Source organism: Mytilus trossulus, chromosome 11 (assembly GCF_036588685.1).
Source record: "Mytilus trossulus isolate FHL-02 chromosome 11, PNRI_Mtr1.1.1.hap1, whole genome shotgun sequence".
Lineage (NCBI taxonomy): Eukaryota > Metazoa > Mollusca > Bivalvia > Mytilida > Mytilidae > Mytilus > Mytilus trossulus.
Window position 1 is genome coordinate 28215317 of NC_086383.1, and position 25222 is coordinate 28240538.

General features: G+C 33.3%; 1 protein-coding gene across 1 annotated transcript; it reads left to right on the forward strand.

Annotated features, from left to right (window-relative positions):
- Positions 1-453: 453 nt before the first annotated feature.
- Positions 454-23181, forward strand: LOC134689639 (uncharacterized sodium-dependent transporter HI_0736-like). The gene is made up of 12 exons (XM_063549606.1): positions 454-588; positions 2715-2838; positions 4301-4484; positions 5057-5171; positions 5834-6035; positions 6407-6569; positions 7307-7441; positions 9489-9628; positions 10379-10470; positions 10990-11141; positions 20138-20267; positions 22780-23181. The coding sequence occupies exons 1-12, from the start codon at positions 544-546 to the stop codon at positions 22963-22965; spliced, it is 1668 nt and encodes a 555-aa protein (XP_063405676.1). The 5' UTR covers positions 454-543; the 3' UTR covers positions 22966-23181.
- The last annotated feature ends 2041 nt before the right edge of the window (positions 23182-25222 follow it).

Sequence of the window (25222 nt, forward strand, 5' to 3'; positions counted from 1 at the left end):
TACACGAAACGGTAATGAATACAGCAAGTATCTCAGCATTTTAATATTTAACAATGAATCAGTATTAAATGTAGTTGTATACAGCACTTACATTGGTGCAAGCACACCATGCATTATCGAAACATGACTGTGTTTACTGAAAATGAAAAAGTGTATATCATTCAATCTTATATTGTAATATATGCGGCTGCCGTTCAGAGCTGATTTTATATTTTATATTTTTTAAAAGAGACGTCTTATAGATATCTAGACTATTTCAAATTTGGTATATTTGTTAGCCCTCTGTCAGTTTAAAAACAAACAAATATATAAATATATCTAAACATGTCTTTATCATTTAGACATATTTCACAATTATCTTATTTATCCATTTATCTAACCGTGTAATAATTACAAATCTCAGTCATATTTATCAACAATTTATTTGTTTATCATATGATTTATATGTGTGTCTCACGTGATAACAAGTTGAACGAGAAAAGGATGACAAACACAAAATTACAGAAGTTCTGTTTTATTTGAACATTTTAACTGTACCAACACATGACACATTATCAAACATTTAGTATGGAACTCAAACCATCAGAGGTAAGACAAAAATTAATTAGATATAACAAGATGTGGCATAAGTGTCAACGAGACAACTCTCTACAAAGTCACAATTTGTAAAAGTAAACCATTATAGGTCAAACTACTTTCTTCAATACGGAGCCTGAATGACACCGAACAATAAGCTATAAAGGGCACCGGAAATGACTTGTGTGATACCATTCAAATGGAAAGCCAACGGTCTTAGCTGTATAAAAAACGAGAAACACTTATGAACCACATCAACAAACAACAACTACTGAACATCAGATTCCTGCCTTAGGACAGGTGCAAGCAAATAGAGCGAGTTTCAACGTTTATATACATTGTACATGTACATGTAGGTAATATAAAAAAAGAAGATGTGGTATGATTGCCAATGAGACAACTATCCACAAAAGACCAAAATGACACAAACATTAACAACTATAGGTCACCGTACGGCCTTCAACAATGAGCAAAGCCCATACCGCATAGTCAGCTATAAAAGGCCCCGATAAGACAATGTAAAACAATTCAAACGAGAAAACTAACGGCCTTATTTAGGTAAAAAAAATGAACGAAAAACAAATATATAACACATAAACAAACGACAACCACTGAATAACAGGCTCCCGACTTAGGACAGGCACATACATAAATAGTGTGGCGGGGTTAAACATGTTAGCGGGATCCCAACCCTCCCCTAACCTTGGACAGTGGTATAACAGTACAACATAAGAACGAACTATAAAAATCAGTTAAAAAACAACCTTCACCCTTGTCTGATACAGTAGCTTGTGTAACATTACAACATTAAAAGACTTACTAGTTCATTTCAATTTATAACATTCCGAGAAAGAAAAAAAGACAAAGCATGAAAAGGAAGGATTCAACCTTTTCCTTTCATAGATGAAATATCCTTTGAAATACCGAGTTCAGTGAATGAAGATGTGATATGATTGCCAATGAGACAACTTTCCGTAACAGACCAATGATACAGAAAGTATCAACTATATATTTAACAATGAGTAACACCAGTACCGCATAGTCAGCTATACAAGCCACCGAAAGGACAAATGTAAAACAATTCAAACGAGAAAAAAAGATATAAAAATAAAAAAAAATAAAAATATTTACGGCAACAAAAGGCAACCACTGATTTACAAGTTCCTGACTATGGACTGACACTTGTATAAATAACAAATTTCAAAACAGTTGTTATGGTAACGTAAGATCATTGTCTTAAAATAATAACAAAAACATAATCATGTCCAATTGACACGCGTTCAAATAAATGTTTTGGTAAATTATTATATCAGTCATTTGGAATTCCAGGTTTTTAAGGTGTGATTTTATATTGATAAATTCATAGAATCACGAAGGGTCTTTCGAAGCTTTGCCAGAGCCCCAAAGCGTGTATAGAGGATATTTACGTATAATGTATTAAATCGGATTAACCAAAACAGGAGTCGGGGATAAAACTGTAGTTTTTACATTCCCCCCTCCTTTCACTTTAGGCTAACAAATATATATTGAAAGTACAAACGTGAAAATGAAAGACGATATTGGCTTAATACCCCTAGACCTTTAGATGAATTGTTCTGTGTTGCATTATCATTAGCTTGTCCCCCCTTTCTCCATTTTAAATAAGCCTTTCCTGCGGCGCTCAGATTAATTATGATCCATTTTATTCGGTGTTGTCGAGAAAGAGAAGTATTCTAAATTTTATTGAATAAGAACCATGTTTAAATAGAGAGGACAATTTATTTGATTCCTTTTTCAGAGTTATTGTAAACTTTGAGCATATTAAGTGAGCTACATGTACCATTTGGTGTTAGGGGATAGGTGGTTGAGTTCAAAGGGGGTAGGATGAATATTGAAAAGAAAGGCAGGAACAGAGTTTTGAGTATTTGAAAGGCAAAATGAGACACTTAGCAAAAAAAGACAAGACAAGATGACAAATGATTTTAAAAAAAGTCAGGATAAACCAATAAAAAAACGCAAGACAGATATTGTTTGTAAAATAAATTGCTGGACATAATTCTTCATTCTAGTTCCCCCTCTACAACAATCAAATAGAAGCTCCCTAACGTCATAGGGCAACGATAGATTTATACGATTTGTACTTGTTGCTTTTGTTTTAGAACTCAGAGCAGCAGTATTTTAAGACCCGTATTGGGTTGATATGTTCATGCCTTGGTTGTGTTGTCGGAACAGGAAATATATGGAGATTCCCGAGAATTGTTGCAAATAATAGCGACGAAAAAGGTAATATAGCCTAGCAAACTTAAAGGATAATTTCCTTACATCAACATGAATTAGAAGTTTGATCTTATTTATACATTTTTCTTTGTTGGATTTTAATATCAAATCAAAAGGTATGATAATTGTTTTTTTTTTTTTTTAAAGATGACTTTAAAAGATACTTTTTATTTTGCAAATGTTCAATCTAATTAAAATATTGATCTCTGATTACGTTATGTAGTATAACGTAATCAGAGATCAATATTTTAATTAGATTGGCAAATGTTGTATGTACATGTATAATGCCTGGGTAAGATTTCATGTATTTATATATTTGTATGCAATACAGATAAACCCTGCCTTATTCCGGATCAGATTTTCAAAGAGCACACACATTACTTGGATTCAGGACGAGTTTGCGTCCTACTCGGGAAGCAGCAAATATCAATTTAAAAAAATTGTTTTGACCTGTCAGGAACTTAAACTCTTCAACGACACCCCTTATTAGAAATACATAAATGAAAAACGAGGATGTAAAGGAGTAGGTCCGGTATGGGCCGATTTTGACCTCAAATTTCAGATTAATTTGGCGAAAGATTTTGGATACTTTTTAAGTTTTCATTTCAGTTGATTCAATTAGTTTATGTGGAAGATTTGAACTAAATTAAATTTACTCTTTAAAAACGCTTCAATTCTAGCTTGAATATGAAAAATCTATCAAAAATGCCAAAAAATGTCACTGTTCAAATGGTTTTGTCATAAATGAAAGTGTTTGCCGCAATATAGCTTTTTTGTGCTAATGCGGCATAAAGCAACCAACTATCAATCATAATTTAAAGTGTCCGCATCCATGTTCATCCTGAACCTAAATATCTTTTTGTATTATCATAAAATACAAATAACATTTCAATTTTAAGAATGAACAAAAATGCAACCACTTTCATAAAAGACGAAAACCGTGTAAAATGTAACTAAAATGCTAAAATTATGAAGATATCAGTAATTTAGCATGACTTAATGATGCTAGTACCCGATACATGTCATTGTGCCTTGTATTGTCAAAGACAGCCCATATTTGTGTAGCAGAAGCATTCTACTTTCAATGAATAACTAAAAGTTTACATTTTAGCAATTCTTTAAAACTGCTACATTTTGGGGTAAAAAAAGGGGTCTTACTGGACCTACTCCTTTGTGGTGAAAACTTTAAAGAATGGAGAATGATCGGCCAAAAATATAAGTGATATAGAAAAATGGACCCCAAAAAGTAAAGAATGAAAATAAAACAGGGATACAAAAAAACGAACACAGAAATGAAGAACCCTCATTCACATCCAAACAATTTAATATTATTGCTGTTTGTCATAATTGATTGATCAGAAGACTATATAGTTTTTCATTGATGCATATAACCCTAATAATTTTATCAATTTTGTATAGTAATACATGACTGCTGCATATTACTCAAATGTTTCTATCAATTTCACAGGAGGTCTTGTATTTTTGATTGTATGGTCTTTATTCCTGTTACTATGGTCCATACCAATGTTACTGATAGAATATGGTACAGGCCGCTACACAAAGAAAGCTATCATTGGATCATTCCAACAGTTTATGGGGGAGAAAGGATCCTGGTGTGGAGCATGGATCTCAATGGTGACATTTTTCATTTCGTAAGTTTTGCTATACATATATATAATTTTCACATGTGCAGATATATATATATATATATATATATATATTCATAAAATAATTAGTAAAATAAGTAACAAGTTAACAGTTCCAGTTCAACCGATTTCATCCTTCCATTGTGACTCTTCAGGATAACTGATATATATTTATATATATCTGATTTTTAGAGATTACCGGGAAACTATAAGCTAGTCTAATGGAGAAATTTTCCCTCCCTTTTTTCCAAGTCTTCATTTTTAGTATCTTTAAATTATCAGCCCATATCCTGAATTCTTTAATTATTTGCCAATATATTCTTCCTTTCACAATTTTATTTATTCCTTGAAGTTGAATATCTATTGATGTTTACAAAAATATAGGTTTTAAACTTTAAAAATAATGTATTATAATTAATGGCAAGTCACTTTTAATTTGAACGAAATTAGGGGGCCGTTCTCTGATGTACGTAACTTGTTCTTTGTATCCGACTATTTTCAAAGTTTTGTCTATTATTCATTCTTACTTAAACACTATCCAAACCTCCATACTAATACAAGTATTTTTTTCTCAATAGATGTTATTATTCAGTAGTGTTAGGATGGTGTTTCTACTATGTTGTTTACTGTATAGCTAACGAACTTCCAGACAACGTAGAAGACAGTCGTGCGATATTCAGGGACTATGCTGAGGTACAAATAATAGAAATGCAATAGTTGAAAATATTGATACAGTATATATTTCAATCACAAACATAGTGGACTCTACATTGTTCGTTTATCGGCTATTGTAGACCGTCGTTGTCTTCTTGGGAAAACATAGTCATTGTCTTCAAAAATGTCGGTTAAAAGCTCATTAGAGCTTATGTTTGTCTATGTTTTATATACCATGCCGACTCTAAATAAAGCTTATTTATTATTTATTTATTATTAAAATATTAGAAAAAAGTTTGAATTAGAGCAAAAAAATAAAAATAAATCACATCTAATCGGCAAACATCAGAAAATTCCGCAATCCTGCACAATAGATTTACCAAGGTTTGTCCCCTCGAATGCTGTTTCATCAACACACAGCTAGAGTTGCAGGAGGGTCGGAAAGATCTTGAAACAGATTTAGCTTCACAAGCGACTTCTGTTGTGTATCTTGTGACAAAACGAACATTATAAGTGGTATTCTGTGGTAGTTTATAAAAGGAATGTATTTCACAGTGGTTGAGATTGCAACAAATTTGAGATATCCATGTCAAAAAGTTAATTACAGTTATGAGTAGAAGTAGATTAATTGCAAAGATATACATAATCAAAATAATACACATTTTGAATTGTACAATTTCAAACTGAACATTTTGTTCCAGGAAAGTAAATGGCCCTTATTGACGCATGCTATAGCGCTGATGGTAGCAGGACTGTCTGTTATCAAGGGAGTTAAAACAATTGAAAAGGTTAATTTGTTCCTGGTTCCCATCCTACTGGCAATCTTACTGTTTACGTTCATCTGGTCCCTTACACGAGAATATGCTGATTATGGTATCAAGTATCTCTTCACACCAAACTGGGGTAAGTTGAATCTTTTTTTTTTCTGATGTTTTTAACAAAATTGGCCACTAGCTTCTCAAATGTACGTCCTTTTTTGTAAAATTGTGTTTTCAGTGTAATACTGAAATGTTTAAATCAGCTGAATGACAAGTATGGGTGTCTGTCTTTAGTTATTTAAAAAAATCTACTTTAAGTAAAGTTTCCGCAGTAATGTTATAAAACTATTTAATATTAAGAACACAAATTGCATCTAGGTAATTATGTGCTTGTTTTTAAGTGTTCTGCTTTAATTTCTTCGTGTGTCATTTATATTTTGCTTACGTTGGTATATATACACATTATATAATGTACTGATCAGAAGAATAGTTTGTACAACGTTTCTTATTTTACAGAATCCTTTAAGGAGCCCCGACTTTGGGTCGATGCAATCAGCCAAAATGCATTTGATACTGGAGCAGGTATGGGAATTTTTATTCCCTATTCATCATTTATGACTGTGGACAATGCTATTGTCAAATATGGAATCTTTATTCCTTCGTTAAATAACCTTATCAGGTAAGATATGGTGAGCAACAATTACTACGAAACAACGGCAACATCATCTTTGCTTCAAGACGCTGACTTAGGTAATAAAGCGTCTTCTCCCCTCTTTCTGAGTTTGAGCTCGTAGTTTAATCTTCATCTCGTTTTAATTCTTCCAAACATTTGGCAGAAGATAGCAAAATAATTGAACAAATTAACTTACAAATGTTATGTCTGTCCCATTCTCCTATGCTTTTTTAACAATATAATAAAATTACAAAAAGAAAAGTAGGAGTGTTGTTGGCAACACATGGATTAAACTAGAGGATTTCGCGTATATATCTGACAAAAAGTCAAAAACGAAACTAGTAAAAACCCTAATTTTGAGAATGGTATCGGGTTTTCGATATGTGTTTGTACTTGATTGCAAACATATCTCCTTGTCGTCTTTTATACATATAGGAAGATGTGGTGTGAGTGCTAATGAGACAATTCTCCATTCATATAACAATTTCTAAAAGTAAATCATTATATGTCAATGTAAGGCCTTCAACACGGATGCCTTAGCTCACATCAAACAACAAGCTATAAAAGGCCTCAAACTTACTAGTGTAAAACCATTCAAACGGGAAAACCAACGGTCTAATCTATAGACATTTTATACATGTATCTATGTGTAAGATGATGCGTTGCATACACGTACATGTACAACATGAAATTCGATGCAACGGCAACTCAAAAACATACAGTATCCATCTCGTTTCTTTCAGCTTGATTTGCGGAATGATGATATATGCTGCCGTGTTTTCTATCCTGATAGTAAGCCGTGGTGTTCTTGCTAAGGACGAATACTTGACCATCCTCAAAGACAGTGGTCCTGCTAGTACCGGACTTACTTTTATTTGGTAGGTATGTGTCAGGAGGATGGATAATTTTTGAATATTTTTTTTTAGAGATTAGGTCTTTGAAGTCATAAAACTTTCGAGTCAGTTTTTGGTACTCATACTCAAAAATTATCAACCAATCAAAATGTTGGATTTCATGTTAGGAGCATGATTTTTGTACTCCGAGCAATGAACAAAGTTTTATATTTTAACTATAAGAATTCCTTGTTTATTAACCCCTACAGACAAATAGGTCTTTGATGGATTTGACTTATTTTTGTTGATCCTTTTGTGTCATATACTGACCGACTTTAGAAATGCAACACTAGATTATTTTTGTGTTATTTTTGAATGAATGTGTCAACGTCAAAAGCGATGACTGCCCGTTACAAACGCCAAAATGATTGTCAGAAAGGGCGTCAAATTCTGTCTGACATTTTTGGGGTTCTGTTTTACACCTTCTGATTTTACATTTGTTCAACCCATTTATTAATTTTGGCAATTATGCGGATGGAACTTGAGGGCTTTACAGGTTTTCCTTCAGTCAATTCTTTGGCAGTGTAGTTCATGGGAAACATTTATGGCACGAATCTCTAATCAATGGCACTCGGCAATTTGGTTAGCAGTTGACGTTGCGGCCGTAAAAATGATTGGCAAATGGCATAATCAAGTTCTGTTGATGTTTCATTGTCACTACATGTCAATCTGTTCATTGATGGCCAGCACCAAATCTTGTCTACTTGTATCGTTGTCGGAAGGATAGTAGGACGAGTTTCTGAAGTCATACGGTATGGTTGCAGCACATTTATGTTTTCATGTTTGCAGTATTCTTAAGGGCTAATTCAGTTCTTTGGGTTTTTTTTTAATCTCAGACTTGGTAAAATAGAGGTGCAACATTTAATTTTTTTTTTAGTAAGGCAAAGGATTGAAAGAACTGTTTCACAAAGAAACAAAACCTGAACTGTTTCACAAAGACAAAAAACCTGAAATTACAATCTTGCATGGGACCAAAATTTCGCTTTAAGAAATTCGTGCGACTTAAAAAAATCGGTATGTTCAATAACCACAGGTAAGTCAAATTTTGATTTTTTATAAGGAGAAAGAAGCATCATAAGCATTGAAAAGTAGTTGTAAGAGAATCAAAAAAGATTTGGTAAAAAAAATCAACAAATGAGTGTTGCGTTTCTAAAGTCGTTCAGTATATATACCGATGGTATGAATGTGTTGTATATATATTAATAATTACATTAGATGTAAGTTTCATTATAATACGCTATTCTGATTGGCTAACATGTTATTCCGTAAACAATTGCATCAGACAATAACATTTATCATGCATGATGACACGAGGTCCCACAAAAAAGTGCACAGGTGAATTAAATAAAAATGGATAAAAATCGTGTTTTCACGATTTTAGCTAAAAAAATGTAATTATAAGTATTGAATACTTCTTTTTGAAACTTTATATGGTTGTAAAAGCGTTGACCGTGCGTACATTTTTAGAATGAAGCGCTTCCGCGCTTCATACAAAATGTACTTCGGTCAACGCTTTTACCACCCAATAAATTTACAAAAAGAAGCATTCAATTCTTAAAATAAAGATATACTAGTAAGACACCCAAAAAAACGTAATACCATTGCTAACGAGGCTCATTTTCATGTTGAATCCCCAAAGTTTGTATTCCGTGTACTGAGATTTGTTTTGCCACTAATACAGTATTATATTATTATATATAATAACTGCCTTGTTTTTGTATTTTAATGAACACATGTTGGAAAATTCGTGTCAACGCTTTTTTATTTACACATTTCATTTTCTTTGCCGAATAATATATTTTCGTAGATATAGGAAGATGTGGTGTAAGTGCAAATGAGACAACTCTTTATTCAAATAACAATGTATGAAGTAAACCATTATTAATAGGTCAATGTACGGCCTTCAATACGAAGCATTGGCTCACACCGAACAAAAAGCTATAAAGGGCCCCAAAAATTACTAGTGTAAAACCATTCAAACGTGAAAACCAACAATCTAATCTATATTAAAAAATGTTCATGTTTTTTTTAGGATACCTGTACTATTTTCGACTCTGGGCACTTTTGGTCGCGTTTTGTCCATTCTATTTTTCACCTGTCTGTCATTTGCTGGAATAACATCACTCATATCAAATATGGAGTTAGTGACTCATACATTACAGGATTTCGGAGGTAATATCTTAATTTGAGAAGGTTAACTAATACATAATTTATTGCTAAAAAAAGAACAAATGGATCAGACATAAGTTTTTCAATATAGTAATTTCTTCTGCAATGCATACACATTGCCTGTAAACCTATTCTTTCAACATTCTATATTCTTCTGTTAGATATCCACTGCCACGCACGTTGATCATCGGGGTATTGGTAGCATAAGCAAGATCGTCATGTGTAGTCAAGTTGTCAACCCCTTCTTCGTCGTCGCCTATAAATAGTTATGTCAGTTGTCTTTATTTGTACTTTACTAAGATGCCCAATAATTGCTTTGTCTTTATTCTATTGGAGGAAAAACTAGGAAGCACATTTTGAGATTTTAAAGAAAAAATTCTAACTTTTGAGAGAAAAAAAATCCTAAAAAAATCATTCATATTGATCGATTCATTTATTGTTGGTTGCTTAGCGTTCAGTGGCAAATATCTCATGCATGTTGAGGACCAGAACCTATTGTAGAATTGCGGGTAATTGGACAGAAGTTCATGATAAGAATCAGGGGTGGATCCAGCCATTTTAAAAAGGGGGGTCCTAACCCAGGACAAAGGGGGGGGGGTCCAATTATATGTCCCCGTCCAAAAAATTGGGGGGGGGGGGTCTAACCCCCGGAACCCCCCTCTGAAACCTCGCCTGAGAGTAGTTGATCTTTGTGATATTTATGAATGTTCAATGACCAACTCTAAAGAGTACATTCTTAAATGTCTTTTTCAGTTCCTAGAAAGTTTGGTACACCTGTCACAGTACTGGTAACCTTTTTGGTTGGTATGATGTCAGCATTGGATATAAATATCTTAACCAATCAGGTATATTCTATAAAAATGTAGCATTTTACAAATGCATCTACAGCCATGAAAACTTTATGAATTTTGCTTACCTCCTTTACACTTTTAATAATATAATTAGTTAAAAGCGGGTTTATATTGAATATTTATTTAGTAACTAGGCGTGTCTTATTTTAATACACGGTTATTAGTGGTTTTACGTCAGTTTTAATAACGGTGTTATATGATGTATTTGTTTGGCATTTTAACTGTTTTGATCTGAGCGTCACTGATGAGTCTTATGTAGACGAAACGCGCGTCTGGCGTATTAAATTATAATCCTGGTACCTTTGATAACTATTATATGAAAACTATAAACGCTTCCTTGACCACAGATTAAAAAATTGTCAAGCACACGGACCCTTTATTTATTCCTTTTTTTTTAATTCCTTTATTTATATTCTATCAATATATTACAGTAATTTAAAAAGCTTGTCATTTTGAAAAAGAGGAGCTAGAATTCTATGTTATTTAGTTACTTAGATTTAAATTTAATTCCAGGATTTTGTTTGGGGATTTGCATTAGTAATAAATGGAATGATGTTACAAGCTATGGTCATTTTCTACGGAACTGAAAACTTTAGAAAGAATCTTTTCAACAGATTTAGTTTGGACGATTGGAAACTTCCTAGAATTTGGGGATGGATGATTAAGTAAGACTTAACACATATGACACATTAAATGTATATAGGTTAAGGTACATTACTCTTGAATATGGAACGCCAACACTGTCTTCTTATGGCCATTTTCATTATATGATGTGCATTTACCTTTATATGATGTGCTTAAACCTTTATATGATGTGCACTTGACATTATATGATGTGCACACACCTTCATATGATGTGCAAATATCCTTATATGATGTGCAAATATCTTTATATGATGTGCAAATATCCTTATATGATGTACAAACATCATTATATTATGTGCAAACATACTCATATGATGTGCATACATACTTATATGATGTGCAAACATTCTTATATGATGTGCAAACATTCTTATATGATGTGCAAATGTACTTATATTATGTGCAAAGATCCTTATATGATGTGCAAACATACTTATATGATGTGCAAAGATCCTTTTATGAAATGTACATATCATTATATGATGTGCAGTTTTCTTTATATTACGTGCAAACATCTTTATATGATGTGGTTGTGTCATTATATTACGTGCTTGTGATCTTATATGATGTGGTTAGGTTTACTTCATTATGTGATGTCCAAACGTCATTATATGATGTGCTTTCATCGTCGTTATGGTCAATGAACATGATTACGATTAGAATGATTACTGTCTACGTCATAACTGATTCCGATCTTCTTCTGTAATTAAACTATTAACCCGGCTCAAACATGTGTCTATCGCTAGAGAAAGTTCAATTTAAAAGGAAAATGAGACAAAACAAAATCAACGTTTCAAAAATTTCGGTTGAAGATTAAGATAAGTTAATACAGGAGCTAGTTGAAGGAATTCCCGGCTGTGGAGAAAATGATAAAACAAATTTAAGAGCTTTTTGTAGCTTGCTATTCGGTTTAAGTTTAAGCTCCGTGTTGAAGGTCGTACTATGACCTATAATCGTAATTGTTTCCTTTACAAATTGTGACTTGGGTGGAGAGTTGTCTCAGTGACTCTCATACCACATCTGCTAATTTCTATCCATTGCAAAAGGCATCATTGAAATCACAGTCATTTTGAAAAATATTTCATAACAATAGCTATAAAATTATCTACTGATGCATAATATGGCGAGATGGTTTGTTTTATAAAATGTTATTGAATAATATCAATCTGTAAATGGTAAGATGAATAATGTAGTATTGAATATGTACAATGATATTCAATCTGGTATATCATATAATCTATGTTACTAAAAGAAGAGACCGATTTCATTGAGCCGCAACTCCTCTAAAACCATACAAAGTCGGAAATATTTGTCATATGACGTTTACATGTAGTGTTTTTTACTTTTAATTTGTCTTTGAACCTATCTTTTTTCCACAGAAAACGCCAATTATGTGAGAAAATACCAAATTTCGAAGACTGCAAGCTTAGTCGACGTAGTACCCGCGAAATGCGAAATGTCTATGTGGGTAATTATAAAAAAAGAAAAAGTGGTATCTTTGCTAATGAGATAACTCTCCACACCAGACCAAATGACACAGAAATTAATAACTATAGGTCACCGTACGGTCTTCAACAATGAGCACATATTTGCATATACAGATTGTTTATTTTCAACTTATTTTAATGGAGATTTTTTTAATTGCTAGTAAAATTCATTCTGAAACATAAGTACAAGTATGTCAACAGATTTGGAGTAGCGTCAACGATTTCCGAGATGCAAGGGGTTGATTCTTGATGAAGTGTTTTAGATTTAAATTTTTCGTCCGATTAGATCGGATTTTCCCATCGTGGTACTTCTTTTGATCCCTTTCGGTAATGGCAACGGATTTTACGTAGACGATACAGTTATTGAGTTAAAAGGGGGGAACACTTAAAATCACACTTTGACACACTTTCTCCAATTTAGGCTATTTAATATTTTTATTTTCCAACCGAGATGAATGGGGTGACGCCCGTTGTTTGCATGTTGTTCCTCTTTTTCGTCTCTTTAAAAAAAGATAAAATAAAAAGCATTAACCTTGTCATTACTGTGTCCACCTTATTACTGTGTCATCACTCTTTGTTTCTATACTTGCCCACTCGCTGGCATCTCCGTGTATCATCGGTACAGCGGATATAGGAACTAACCAAGGGGTCGTGATCAATTTTTCTTCTGACACGGTAAGAAAATCTTTGTTTTGTTTACATTATATCAATGTGTACTTCAATCTAAACATATTTGTGGTTTTAAGAAATGATTTGGTCGAAGGTTGGTGATTAGAGAAGTCTCACTATTTGCCCAAAACAAGAACCCTTACTAAAAACATGTGCAAATACTTTTCAAAGAAGTTGGCGCTCGTCTCATCCGATATGATTCAATATTCGTTGCAACTCTTTTTCTGATAGAAGGCCACTGTTTGTGCGTAATAAGTATGGCTGTTTCAATAATTGGCCTTGAAATATTTTATACATATCTTATTTTTCAAAATTTTATTCAGACAAGAAGCGCTGTGAAGAGCTGACCACATAAATCCTTCTGTACGGTGCATAGTAAAATGAATGTACGGTATATAGTTTTTTTCATGCTGCGACGTACCTATAAAGCTATATCCGCTGTACCGATGATACACGGTGGTATAATTATAATTCGGAATACTTTGCTTGCTAGTGACAATGGTGTTCGACAAAGAGAAAACTGATCACCTTTACTATTTCATTTACTTTTGATTGACTAAAATAATTTCTTAGTGACTAAAAATATTACAGGACTTAACAGAACTATACCAGAAGATCTGGAAAGAGAATAAGAAATATATCTTAAGTGTTTTGTTACAGCCCGTAACAGAGAAGTGATCGAATTGATGTTTCTTTACCGTCAAAATAAGCTACGTTATCGACAAACTTAATTGAGTAGTGACCGAACTATTGGTACTTTAATGTTAAAAAGATTGACCATGCTGACAAACTTTCATGTGTCGATAATCAAGTTTAATACCGATAATATTGAAAATAATTCTAATAATATGAAACAAAATATGTCCATGCACCATTTCGATTGGGCGAAAAGTAGTCATTTCTTCAAAGTCAGAACAGAAAATATCTGTACTTTTAAATACATGTACATGTTAATATTTACTTAATATCAAATAGATAAAAACTATTGCTGAAAGCCTATTCATGGTTTCTTTCATGTGTATGATTATATAATTTTTCACATGCCTGAACTCATTGACGATAATGTAAGGTGCTTTATTAGAAAACAATGGATTTCTAGTTCGGGTTTGAAAAAGAAATTTCGCCTTTTCTTGAGCCTGTTTTGTACATTTAGTTTAACAGATATGATCCAATGACAATTTTCACATGGAACCTTCGGTAAATAGGAAAATGAAAAGATATGGGGTAATTTACAGAGAGACCACACTCCATTCGTGAGAAAAACGGAGAGAATTTAAAAATCTGGAGGTCTCCACAAGGCTTTCAACAAGGGTGGAATCTCACTCCTTCTGAAAAGCTCTAAATCGCCCCAACGTGTACATACGTTTGGTCATCAAGAGATTATGGTTACTCTTTTTATGTGGCATAAACATTCAATTCGGATTTGAATTTAATTTACCGAAACATTTCCGTACGTTAAAGCTTGGACGGTCAGAACATTTTAAGGACACAACAGATCGAAGTACAATTTTAAGTAGTACATAGATGTGCAATAATTCAGTTTCTCTAATTCTATGGAAATTTATCCCTTTCCGAACCCATTGTATAAAAAAATTTAATCAACGTGTGGTTGCTGGTGATCTCAAAAGATCATTGGATGATTTTAAGGGTCATGACCTTTTTAGCTAACTGGATGAATCAACATTTGATACCAGGTGTTAATGAAATTGACAACTTCGTGCAATGTGAAAGGCACTTGAAGGGGATTTTCGGTTAACAAAAAAAGGAAAATGTCTTTTAAATCATTAGAGAAACAGATTCTTACATAGTTACTCTTTGATTTTGATTTATCGGATTTATCCAATCTCGATAGTTAAATTATAAATTTTAAAGTCCTTTCCGAGGCGGCTCGGACTTTAAAATTGATAATTTAACTATTTCGATTGGATAAATACGATAATCCACTGGTACCAATGTAAGAATCTATATTTCCTGTACATGTTCATGAAGTTATAAATTTTGAATGTTGATTTCTTTAAAAAAAATCAAAAAAAAAATCTCAAAATGTCCGTTAACAATAAAAAAATTTTACCATGAAAAATCACATATCTAAGAAAAGCAGTCGTTTAATTGATTATAAGAAAGTTTCAGTATAACATTTCAAATTTCTTTAATTTGAGAATTTTCCTTTACTTAGAAATGAAGCTCCATGTCTGATGGTGAAATAAAAATGAATGTCTCAGAAAGTGGTGAATTAGTTTCCATAAATGACAGATGAATCGGGCCAAGCTTAGTAACTTACAGTTAACAGACTACTGTAACATTGACGCACTCGTCGAACTGTTTAAAAGATTTGTGTTTATGACCAAAAATTTATATACAACTTCATTTATAAATTAATCTGAATTTCATAGCGCGTCGTCACAATAATGAAAGTTATAAAAAAAATCTATAACCAGCAGATCTATACTTCTATAAAGAAAGTATTCTTGTACAAAGGGGTATTTCTTATAAAATGGTCCTAACTATAGAATAGATAGTTTACCACAGAAATTTTAAACGGAAGTTTCGACAATTTTAAACAGAAGAGATTTGAAAATAAATTTAACGTTAAATAAACACTGAAATAATTTTAATACCTCGAAGGTGTAAAGAATAAACCAACAATCTCAATCTTTAAAAGTGTCTTCATTGCACTAACCGACGAGTTCATGTTTACAGTAGAAACATTGGATGTGATTTTGTTCTATTGTCAGGTTGTTGTCTCTTTGATACATTCCCCATTTCCATTCTCAATTTTATTATCATTGTAGTCATGAATATTTATCAGCTTATATTAAATTGATATAGATTTTATCGAGGTCGCTTCAACTGTTTCTACAGCTAAGATCAGTTACATGTAACATGATTTCGTCGTTTCGCACGACGAAGCCATTGTTTATGACAGAACACATATACTAGATTGTGTATTTTTGTTTCCGTCAGTTCGAAAGTATGTGATCATTTCAACTCCTTTGTATTTTATAATATGTGTCATGAACAAAGACATATGTTCGATTGAATAATGATTTCCTCGTAACAAAGGATAGAAATTTCGGAGATCCCGTATTTGATCCTTTACCGTTTCAATGAAAATGCCAATGACAGAGATTGATTATAAAAAAATGTCTTACTGTGTTAAAAAAACTTCGACTTAAACAATGAAAACTTATACGTTGGACATGAAATATTTTGTCGATGAAGAAAATTAAATCAAATCACTTCTGAAATAAGTTTGCCGATAACGTAACTTATTCTGACGGTAAAGAAACGCGAATTCGATCACTACTCTGTGTATATTGTTTGCAGATGACACAGTGTTGTTGGCTGAAACAGCATAGGACTTGCAGACTCAACTCAATGCTTTCTAGTGGGTTTTTTTTGGACGGAAGCCAAAAAATCTCCCGACTTTCTTACAATGATACTAACATTGAGATGATAAGACTTCCATGTTGTTACTAAAACGGGAAATTTTAATATGAAAAAAAAACATTTATCCGATAAGGCCTTAAGCCTTGTACGAAAACTTGAAAACAGGAAGGATGTATAAGATTTCTGTAAAATGTCAACTTCAGCTTGTTCGTTTATAAAAAAAAAATATAAACACGTGCGTTTGTCCTCAAGCTGGCCTAGTAATTTTGAAACCTCTCTCTCTTGTTTTGTATATACTGTAAATAGTAATTATTTTTATCTCTGTATACTGATGTCATACATTGACTTTGTGAAACTAAATATATAGAGTGAGAGGCCATACGTATACCGGTATGTATGATTGATTGACTGCTATTAAGCGCCACTTTCAACACTTTTATGCTATTTCGTGGCGGTGAGTTTAAATTGGTGGAGAAAACCGAAGTGCCCGGAGAGACCTCCTGACCTTCGTTTGGAAAACAGACAATTCTGGTCAATTAAGATTAGAGTCGAGCTTACCTGCCACGTGCGGGATTTGAAATCGCACACCTAAGTGTTGACATGCTAGTGATACAGCAGTTCGACTACTTACAAAAAGAAGATGTGGTATGATTGCCAATGAGACAACTATCCACAAAAGACTAAAATGACACAGACATTAACAACTATAGGTCACCATACGACCTTTAACAATGAGCAACGCCCATACCGCATAGTCAGCTATAAAAGGCCCCGATTAGACATTGAAAACAATTCAAACGAGAAAACTAACGGCCTTATTGATGTAAAAAAAATGAACAAAAAACAAATATCTAACACATAAACAAACGACAACCACTGAATTACAGGCTCCTGGCTTGGGACAGGCACATACATACATAATGTGGTGGAGTTAAACATGTTAGCGGGATCCCAACCCTCCCCTAACCTGGAACAGTGGTATACAGTACAACATAAGAACGATCAGAACTATAAAAATCAGTTGAAAAAGGCCTAACTCATCAGATGAACAAAAATACAAGTGGACGTGGCCGGGTACTTATACATCCCGACACAAAAAGACATGCTAAAGAGACAACTCTCCACACGAGGTAAAATTTACACAGAAATTAACAACTATAGGTCACCGTAAGACCTTCAACAATGATCAAAGCCCATACCGCATATGCAGCTATAATAGGCCCCGAAATTACAATGCGCACAATACTTTCACCCGAAATGGATTAAAGGAGATATGGAATGAACCTGAACTCAGTGCATTACATATACGTGCAGCTTCTTATCATGTTTTTGTGCATATATTTCACAGTTTCAACTATGGATTATTATGGGTGGTCGTGGATTCTTGAGGTCAAGCGGCAAATTGATATATGCATATTCGTACAAAAATATGTTAATGAGATATGAATATTAACCCTGTTTTGTACTAGACCGACACTCTGATTTTTTAACATGCTTGTTCAAAAGGTAGCATTCCGAAGGAAGACATTTATGTCACCTTACCCGGACATATTTTTCTGATTCCGAGCCGAACAGCTTTTGCTCTTAATCCTTATTCCCGCGTGCTTCGCCGGGAAGCAGCATGTAAATATGAATTTTAAAGTCTTTGGTTTTGACCCGGCCGGGGTTCGAGTCCACGACCTCCCTCACTCAAGGCGAACATGGTACGACGAAAGCAACACCACAAGACATACAGTAACCTGCACTATAAAAGGTTTCGTGGGAAGCCGCTCATATAGTATACACCTCTAACTCAATTAAACAGGACTAACGTACCGACCATTGATATTTGTATGTGAGTGTGGGGGGAAAGGGGGGGGGGGGCAAGTTATTTTGTAAATGTTTGATTCTAAATTTCTTGAAAGAGATTTTCAATTATCTGCTAGAAGAAATTGTTGAAACTAAATTTTCAGGTTTTAACAATTCAGGTGAGCGAAACGAGGCGTAAAGATTGATGCCTTCGGTTGACAAAGAATTCGCCATAACATTATACCGCGGCAAATTTATAACTATAAAAATTGAATGACACTTTTCCATTCCAAAAATGATAAAATGAAAGGCCCCCTTTATTTCTTCCTATCCCCTCTTTTTTGGGGTTACAAATGACCGGTTCCTAATATGAGCCAATGGCTACTCTATCAAAGTCCGATTTTTTTACAATTGTTTGTGTCTAGCTCGATAATATATAAAGAGAAACTCGAACCACTAAAATGATCAGCAAGGCAATATTAACATAAATGAAAATAATAAAATTCGTGTATTTAAAGAAAAAATGCAAACGTTAGGTATACCGAAATTGACAAATATAATGCTTTCCGTCGTTTAAACGATCATAGAGCATGCCATAAAAGAATTATTTCTTAAATGTAATAACCTCAACCGTATTATAGACTCCGTATGCTTATCATTAAAGACCCGACTGCCGATTTAAACAAAACTTTGCAATTCATATATATTTTTACAATTTTCCAACAATATCAGATGTGATTTTTTGGCATCTTAAAACGAGGTACTTACATGCCAAGGTTTATCTCAAGTCTCAACCATTTTCCAAACAGTAGCTACAGATTTGATCCTAATTAGTAGTAACGGTTACTCCGCAGAAGCAGATCGGAATCAGTTATGACGTAGACAGTAATCATTCTAATCGTAATTATGTTCATTGACCATAACGACGATGAAAGCACATCATATAATGACGTTTCGACATCATATAATGAAGTAAATAGAACCACATAATATAAGAATACAAGCACATAATATAATGACACAAACACATCATATAATGATGTTTGCACATCATATAAGGATGTTTGCACATCATATAAGGATATTTGCACATCATATAAAGGTGTTTGCACATCATATAAAGGTGTTTGCGCATCATATAAAGGTAAATGCACATCATATAAAGGTAAATGCACAATAAATAAGGTAAAATGGACATCATATAAAGGTAAATGCACATCATATGAATGTAAATGCACAATATATAAGGAAAAATTGGCATAATAAGACAGTGTTGGCGTTCCATACTTGAACATCAATGTAATGAAGTTGTGTCAACAATTTTAAAAACATATGGTTAGCCTCAATGTTATACAGTTTAAGTAATTTGTCCTGATGTGCATGCTTTGAAATCGACTATAACACACGCCTTTCTGATTTAAGAGCTGTACAGGTGTCTACTTGAACCCATGTTTTCTTCCTTAAGGGTTTCATTTACGAACTTAAGATAATGATGATAATTTCGCCTTTTATATCAATACTACGTAGTGCATGGGTGCTTGCAACTTTTTTTAAAAACTGGAAAAAGGTAATAAATTAGTAATCAAAAACTTTAGTTAGTTCTATTATTAACCTTTAGTTATTATTTTTTTTAACTTAGTAACATTATTTATATTTCATCGTCCTAATAAAATTTCTTACAGGTTCGTTTTGCCAGTTGAAGCTGTAGCTATCATTGTATGGTGGGCCGTTGATTTGATTGATGGCGAAACCGGCGATGGAGAAAAGTGGTATGAATTTGGACGAGAAACATTTGTTATGACAATTCTTCAGGTAACAGTAAAATATATTCCCGACCTTTTGAAGAAGAAAAACTTCGATTTGTTTTCAATATTACATAGAAAGTCTGCCACATTCCATGATTAAGAGAGGAAGCAAAGTTACATTGAACATTGATGTCCCGTCGAATACTGTATAGCGGGTTATTTTCGCGGGGTGTAAATTTTCGCTTATTTTCGCGGATAGAACACAAACGCCAAATTAAATTCCGCCAACATAAAAGTGTACATGCAAATGTATTGATAAAAGTTATGAATCAGCTAAAATTTAAAACAGCCAAAATATTTCGTATACTTTATTCGATGAAAATCGCGAAATTTTACACCCGCGAAAATAACCCGCTATACGTTACATGTATATGAATTGCAGATGAGGTTAATGACTGGCAATGAGACAAGTCTCAACCAAAGTCACAATGTGTAAAAATTAAACAAATATAAGTCAAAGTGAGACTTTTGATATGGAGAGTTGTCTCACACCGAACAGGTTGTTTCAAGACCCCAAAATGACTTTTTTAAAATAATATTCACAAAAAAAAAACACAACGGTCAAATCTATATGACGAATGAGAAACAAGAAACACATTGAAACTACATCAGCAAGACAATAATAATCAAAACCAATGAGTAAACCAAGACTCATAAAACCAAAAGACATTTACATCACCAGTTATAACTAAGAAACAACACGAACTCCACTAAAACCGGGAGTGAAATCAGTTACTCCAGAAGGGTAAGCATTCCCTGCACCGTATACGGCACCCGTCGTTTTATTTTTTTGTTCAGTTCAGTAATGATGGATTCTAATGCAACAACGTTTGTAACGTTCATTTTGATTGGATAAGGTCACTTTCTAACTTGGCATCAATTGACAATTGATGCTATGGGACGTACGCGCAAGCGCAGACGGCATATGACAGATTTTAAATACATGGTTTAACGCTGTTTTCTGTCAGTTTCATTAGAATGGAGATAACAATATTATATTTTAAGCTCCGACGGCATCAATTTGGGATTTGATGGTCGTAAATACCCGTTTACTGTCTCCGCTAACGCGTCGCCAGTAAACTTAATTTGCGACCATCAAATCCCCAATTGATGCCGTCGGAGCTTAAAATACAATACATTTATCTCCTAAAAGAGGGACGAAAGATACCAAAGGGACAGTCAAACTCGTAAATCTAAAACAAACTGACAACTCCATGGCTAAAAATGAAAAAAAGACAAACAGAAAAACAATAGTACACATGGCACAACATAGAAAACTAAAAAATAAACAACACGAACCCCACCAAAAACTAGGGGTGATCTCAGGTGCTCCGGAAGGGTAAGCAGATCCTGCTCCACATGCGACACCCGTCGTGTTGCTTATGTGATTACAAATCCGGTAAATAGTCTAATTCGGTAGGTCAAATTCATGAAAGGGAAGGGGATTGTAGTTACGACGTAAGGAACATATCCGATATCATTTGTGAAACGGTTATTCCATAACGGTTAACCAACTCGTGATGGCGTCAGTAAAATTTACGAAGGGATGATTTCAACTTCACCATTTGGAACTCTTGGTTTAATAGCTTCCTTGTGAGCAGTAACCCTCTATCAAGAAAATCATGATAGGAAATGCAAGCACGGGAATATCGTATCAATTGGGAGATATATACCCCGTATGCAGGTGCTGCTGGAATGTTGCTACTTAGAAATGGAAAGTTCACAATTGGAAAGCTGAAATCATCTCTTTTGTCGTAAAGTTTTGTTTTCAACCAATCCTCATTGTCAATTTCTAGATGTAAGTCAAGATATGAAGCCGACTTAACTGTATCTGTAGTATCTTTTATCTCCAATTCGATGGGATAGATGCGATCCACATAGTCACCAAATTTTGAATTGTTTAGTGAAAGAACGTCATCTATATAGCGGAAAGTAGAGTTAAAGGATATTGCTAACTTCTTATCTTTCTTCCTAATAAGTTCCTGCATGAAGTCAGCCTCATAATAATAAAGAAACAAGTCAGCAAGTAGAGGGGCACAGTTTGTTCCCATTGGGATGCCGACAGTCTGTTGAAAAACACGTCCTCCGAACGTAACAAATATGTTGTCAATCAAGAAATCAAGCATCTTGATAATATCGGTTTCAGAGAATTTTTTGTTTGAATCAGAATGATTCTTTACAAAGTATGATTTATCCCTCCCTAAGATAAGTTACTTGTATCTACGTTGGCCATTCTTTTTTATGAAGCAAAGTAATACCAACTCTTTTAAATTGTCTTTTGTTTGGAATGTTGAATACTTGTGAAAAGAGTAGAAAAGTCAAATGTTTTAATACTGTTACAAGATGAGAGAGTTAGATAAATGTTACGACAACCACCGAACAAAAGGAGTCGGATTTCTTTTTGGAAATGACATAACTTTTTTTTTTAGAAAAAAACCGCGCGTTTGGGCTGTGGCGTACACAATTACACGCAAAGTATATTTAATAAGTTTTGTTATGTTTTACATATTTGTTTTCAGTGGGGCAGCTTAATGTTATTAGTGATCCTAGTAAACTGTGTAGTCTATTTTTATCGACACAAGGAACCAGCATTAGACAAACGACCGATTCTAGATGACGTAGACACAGTGATGACTGATACGAAAACTCCAGAGAAACAAGGATTATCTGGATTAACCGAGTCATACAAATCAATTCGTTTGTAAACATTCCATAACATCGATACTAGAGGATATTTTTATTTAAATAATATTAGAGAAATTTAAACGAAACACTCTTACCGAAATGGTAAAATTTAAATGTTTTATAGATATAAGTTGACTTGTACAAAAAGGTGTTTGATATTTATTTTACTTTTATGTGTTATAACATATGTTGCACGTCGTATAGATGATATATAAGCACACACTTTGCATAAAATAAATGGTGAATATACAGGTCGAAATACTACATTTTTGCATTTAAGTACCAGTCTTTGTAAAAATCAGGCAATTTAGGTAAAAATCAAAACATGATAAGAAAAAATAAAACCATCGAGCTAATCATGCTATTTGATACTTACCATTATCCTGAGTTGAAAATTGTCAGTCTTTCGTATGTGTGTGTCTGGTAATATCAAATAACTTGGTTAGCAAATTGGTTAGAATGATAGCGAATTACAGAGTTATCTCCCCTTATTCGTTAATTCCTATTGCATTTCAACAAAATTGTATCTTCTTTTACCAGAACAGAAAACGGAAATGAATTTTATTTTTTTGCATACCTACATATTATAATCTGAAATCATTGTCAAATTTGGTGGTTTTTTTGTTCATGTTTTCACCACTGCCTGATTCTTAGGCAGACTGGCACTTAAACATAAAGAGTTTTATCAGATTTATCTTGTTCGGTTTACAGATGACGTATACACTTGTTTGTGACGTTCTACAAGGAATATTTTTGCCATTGGATGTCTGTCTCATTTACGTATACAAATGTACCCGGCCCGCGTATCTCCTATTGTTCAATAACAGTCCAATCTTATGAAATATACATGAATATACATACGGACGAATTTTTCAAAACCTCTATTTACAATTTCTCTTTTTATCTTCAAGTAAGAGTTGTCTCATTTGCACTCACACCACATCTTCCTATATCTATATATAAATAATTCTTATATGATTTGTATAATAACAACGACGTTAAGAAAAATGATTTTCACTTCACGATAAGTGAAATGTTAAATAAAATAATACACAAAAATATTTGTTTGAATGATGATAGGAGTTTTTGCAGTTAACTATTTATCAGATAGCAAATTTCATTGAGTACATATGTTTGCCCTTACCAACAAATATATTCATGCGCCATGCATATTCAATGACATAAACATACAATTGACGTGTGAAAGAGGTAACGAGTGTAGAAACATATTCTCTATTTTCAATTTTAAAGAATTATAAGGATTAAACGCTTTTTTAAAAGAATTTATTGGTATATAAACTGGACCAAGTCACCTCACAAACATATCATATGTTTGTGATTGAATTGGTCGAGTTTATACACCAATACATTCCATTAAAAAGGCATTTAATCCTATAGTATTTAGCTCACCGTTAACGATCACTTCAATCAGTTTACAGCATGTAAAACAAATCTTTGGTTAGCTTGCTTGCTTTGTTTGTATATTGTACAATCATTAGAATAACACCCAATTAAATTCAAATATGATATTATACAGGTAACACTATGCCTATATAAATTGTTTAAAGATGTCAATCTTATTTACAAAGCTTGAATAAACAGTTCTACAAACAAAGCAAGCAAGCCAACCAAAGTTTTGTTCTACATGCATTAGGAAATTAGCTGTAGCTGTTTCAAACGTTACACTACTCGGAACCGACCCCTCAAACTTGACATATTATACATATGCTTGTTGATTGATACATTGTAAATAATATATAATACAAAAAATATAAAAATGCCTTTTGGTTATTTTTGCCATGGTATGTCTGTTTCATTGACGTATACCTAACCTTGCGTTTGTCAACCTGCAGGGATCGTTATACAATAGTGCATGGCTAGGATTTAAATAACCTCCACAACTGATAACCATAAATGAACTATCCTATCCCATTAGCAGTGCATGCATGGCTAACCCCCTTTATAGGGTATAGTTTTCATCATACACGTCTTATCGATTAATATAATGTCTATCAAAACCGAATCTCAGAAGTAACAAAAATCATTCAAACACAACTTGGGGTAACCGTTGACACGTTTACTGAATCAATACGCTTTTGTGAACATTGCTTCTCAATATCTTAACACAACAGCTTTCATGTACATAAGTGATCCGTTTAATTATAAATTGAAATAATTCAATCCGTAGTTCTAGAATCACATGGCATTGATTGTATTTCAATGAGAATGCTTCATTGAAACGGAGATAGGTTTTGCCTTGAATTTTCCTAGTATCAT

What these genes read in the sequence shown, in the direction of transcription:
- LOC134689639 (XM_063549606.1), top strand. Translation starts at nt 544, where the DNA reads ATGACACATTATCAAACATTTAGTATGGAACTCAAACCATCAGAG. An exon ending in TCTCTTCACACCAAACTGGG is followed by an intron (nt 6,036 to 6,406) that starts GTAAGTTGAATC and finishes CTTATTTTACAG; the next exon opens with AATCCTTTAAGGAGCCCCGA. An exon ending in TTGTTATGACAATTCTTCAG is followed by an intron (nt 20,268 to 22,779) that starts GTAACAGTAAAA and finishes ATTTGTTTTCAG; the next exon opens with TGGGGCAGCTTAATGTTATT.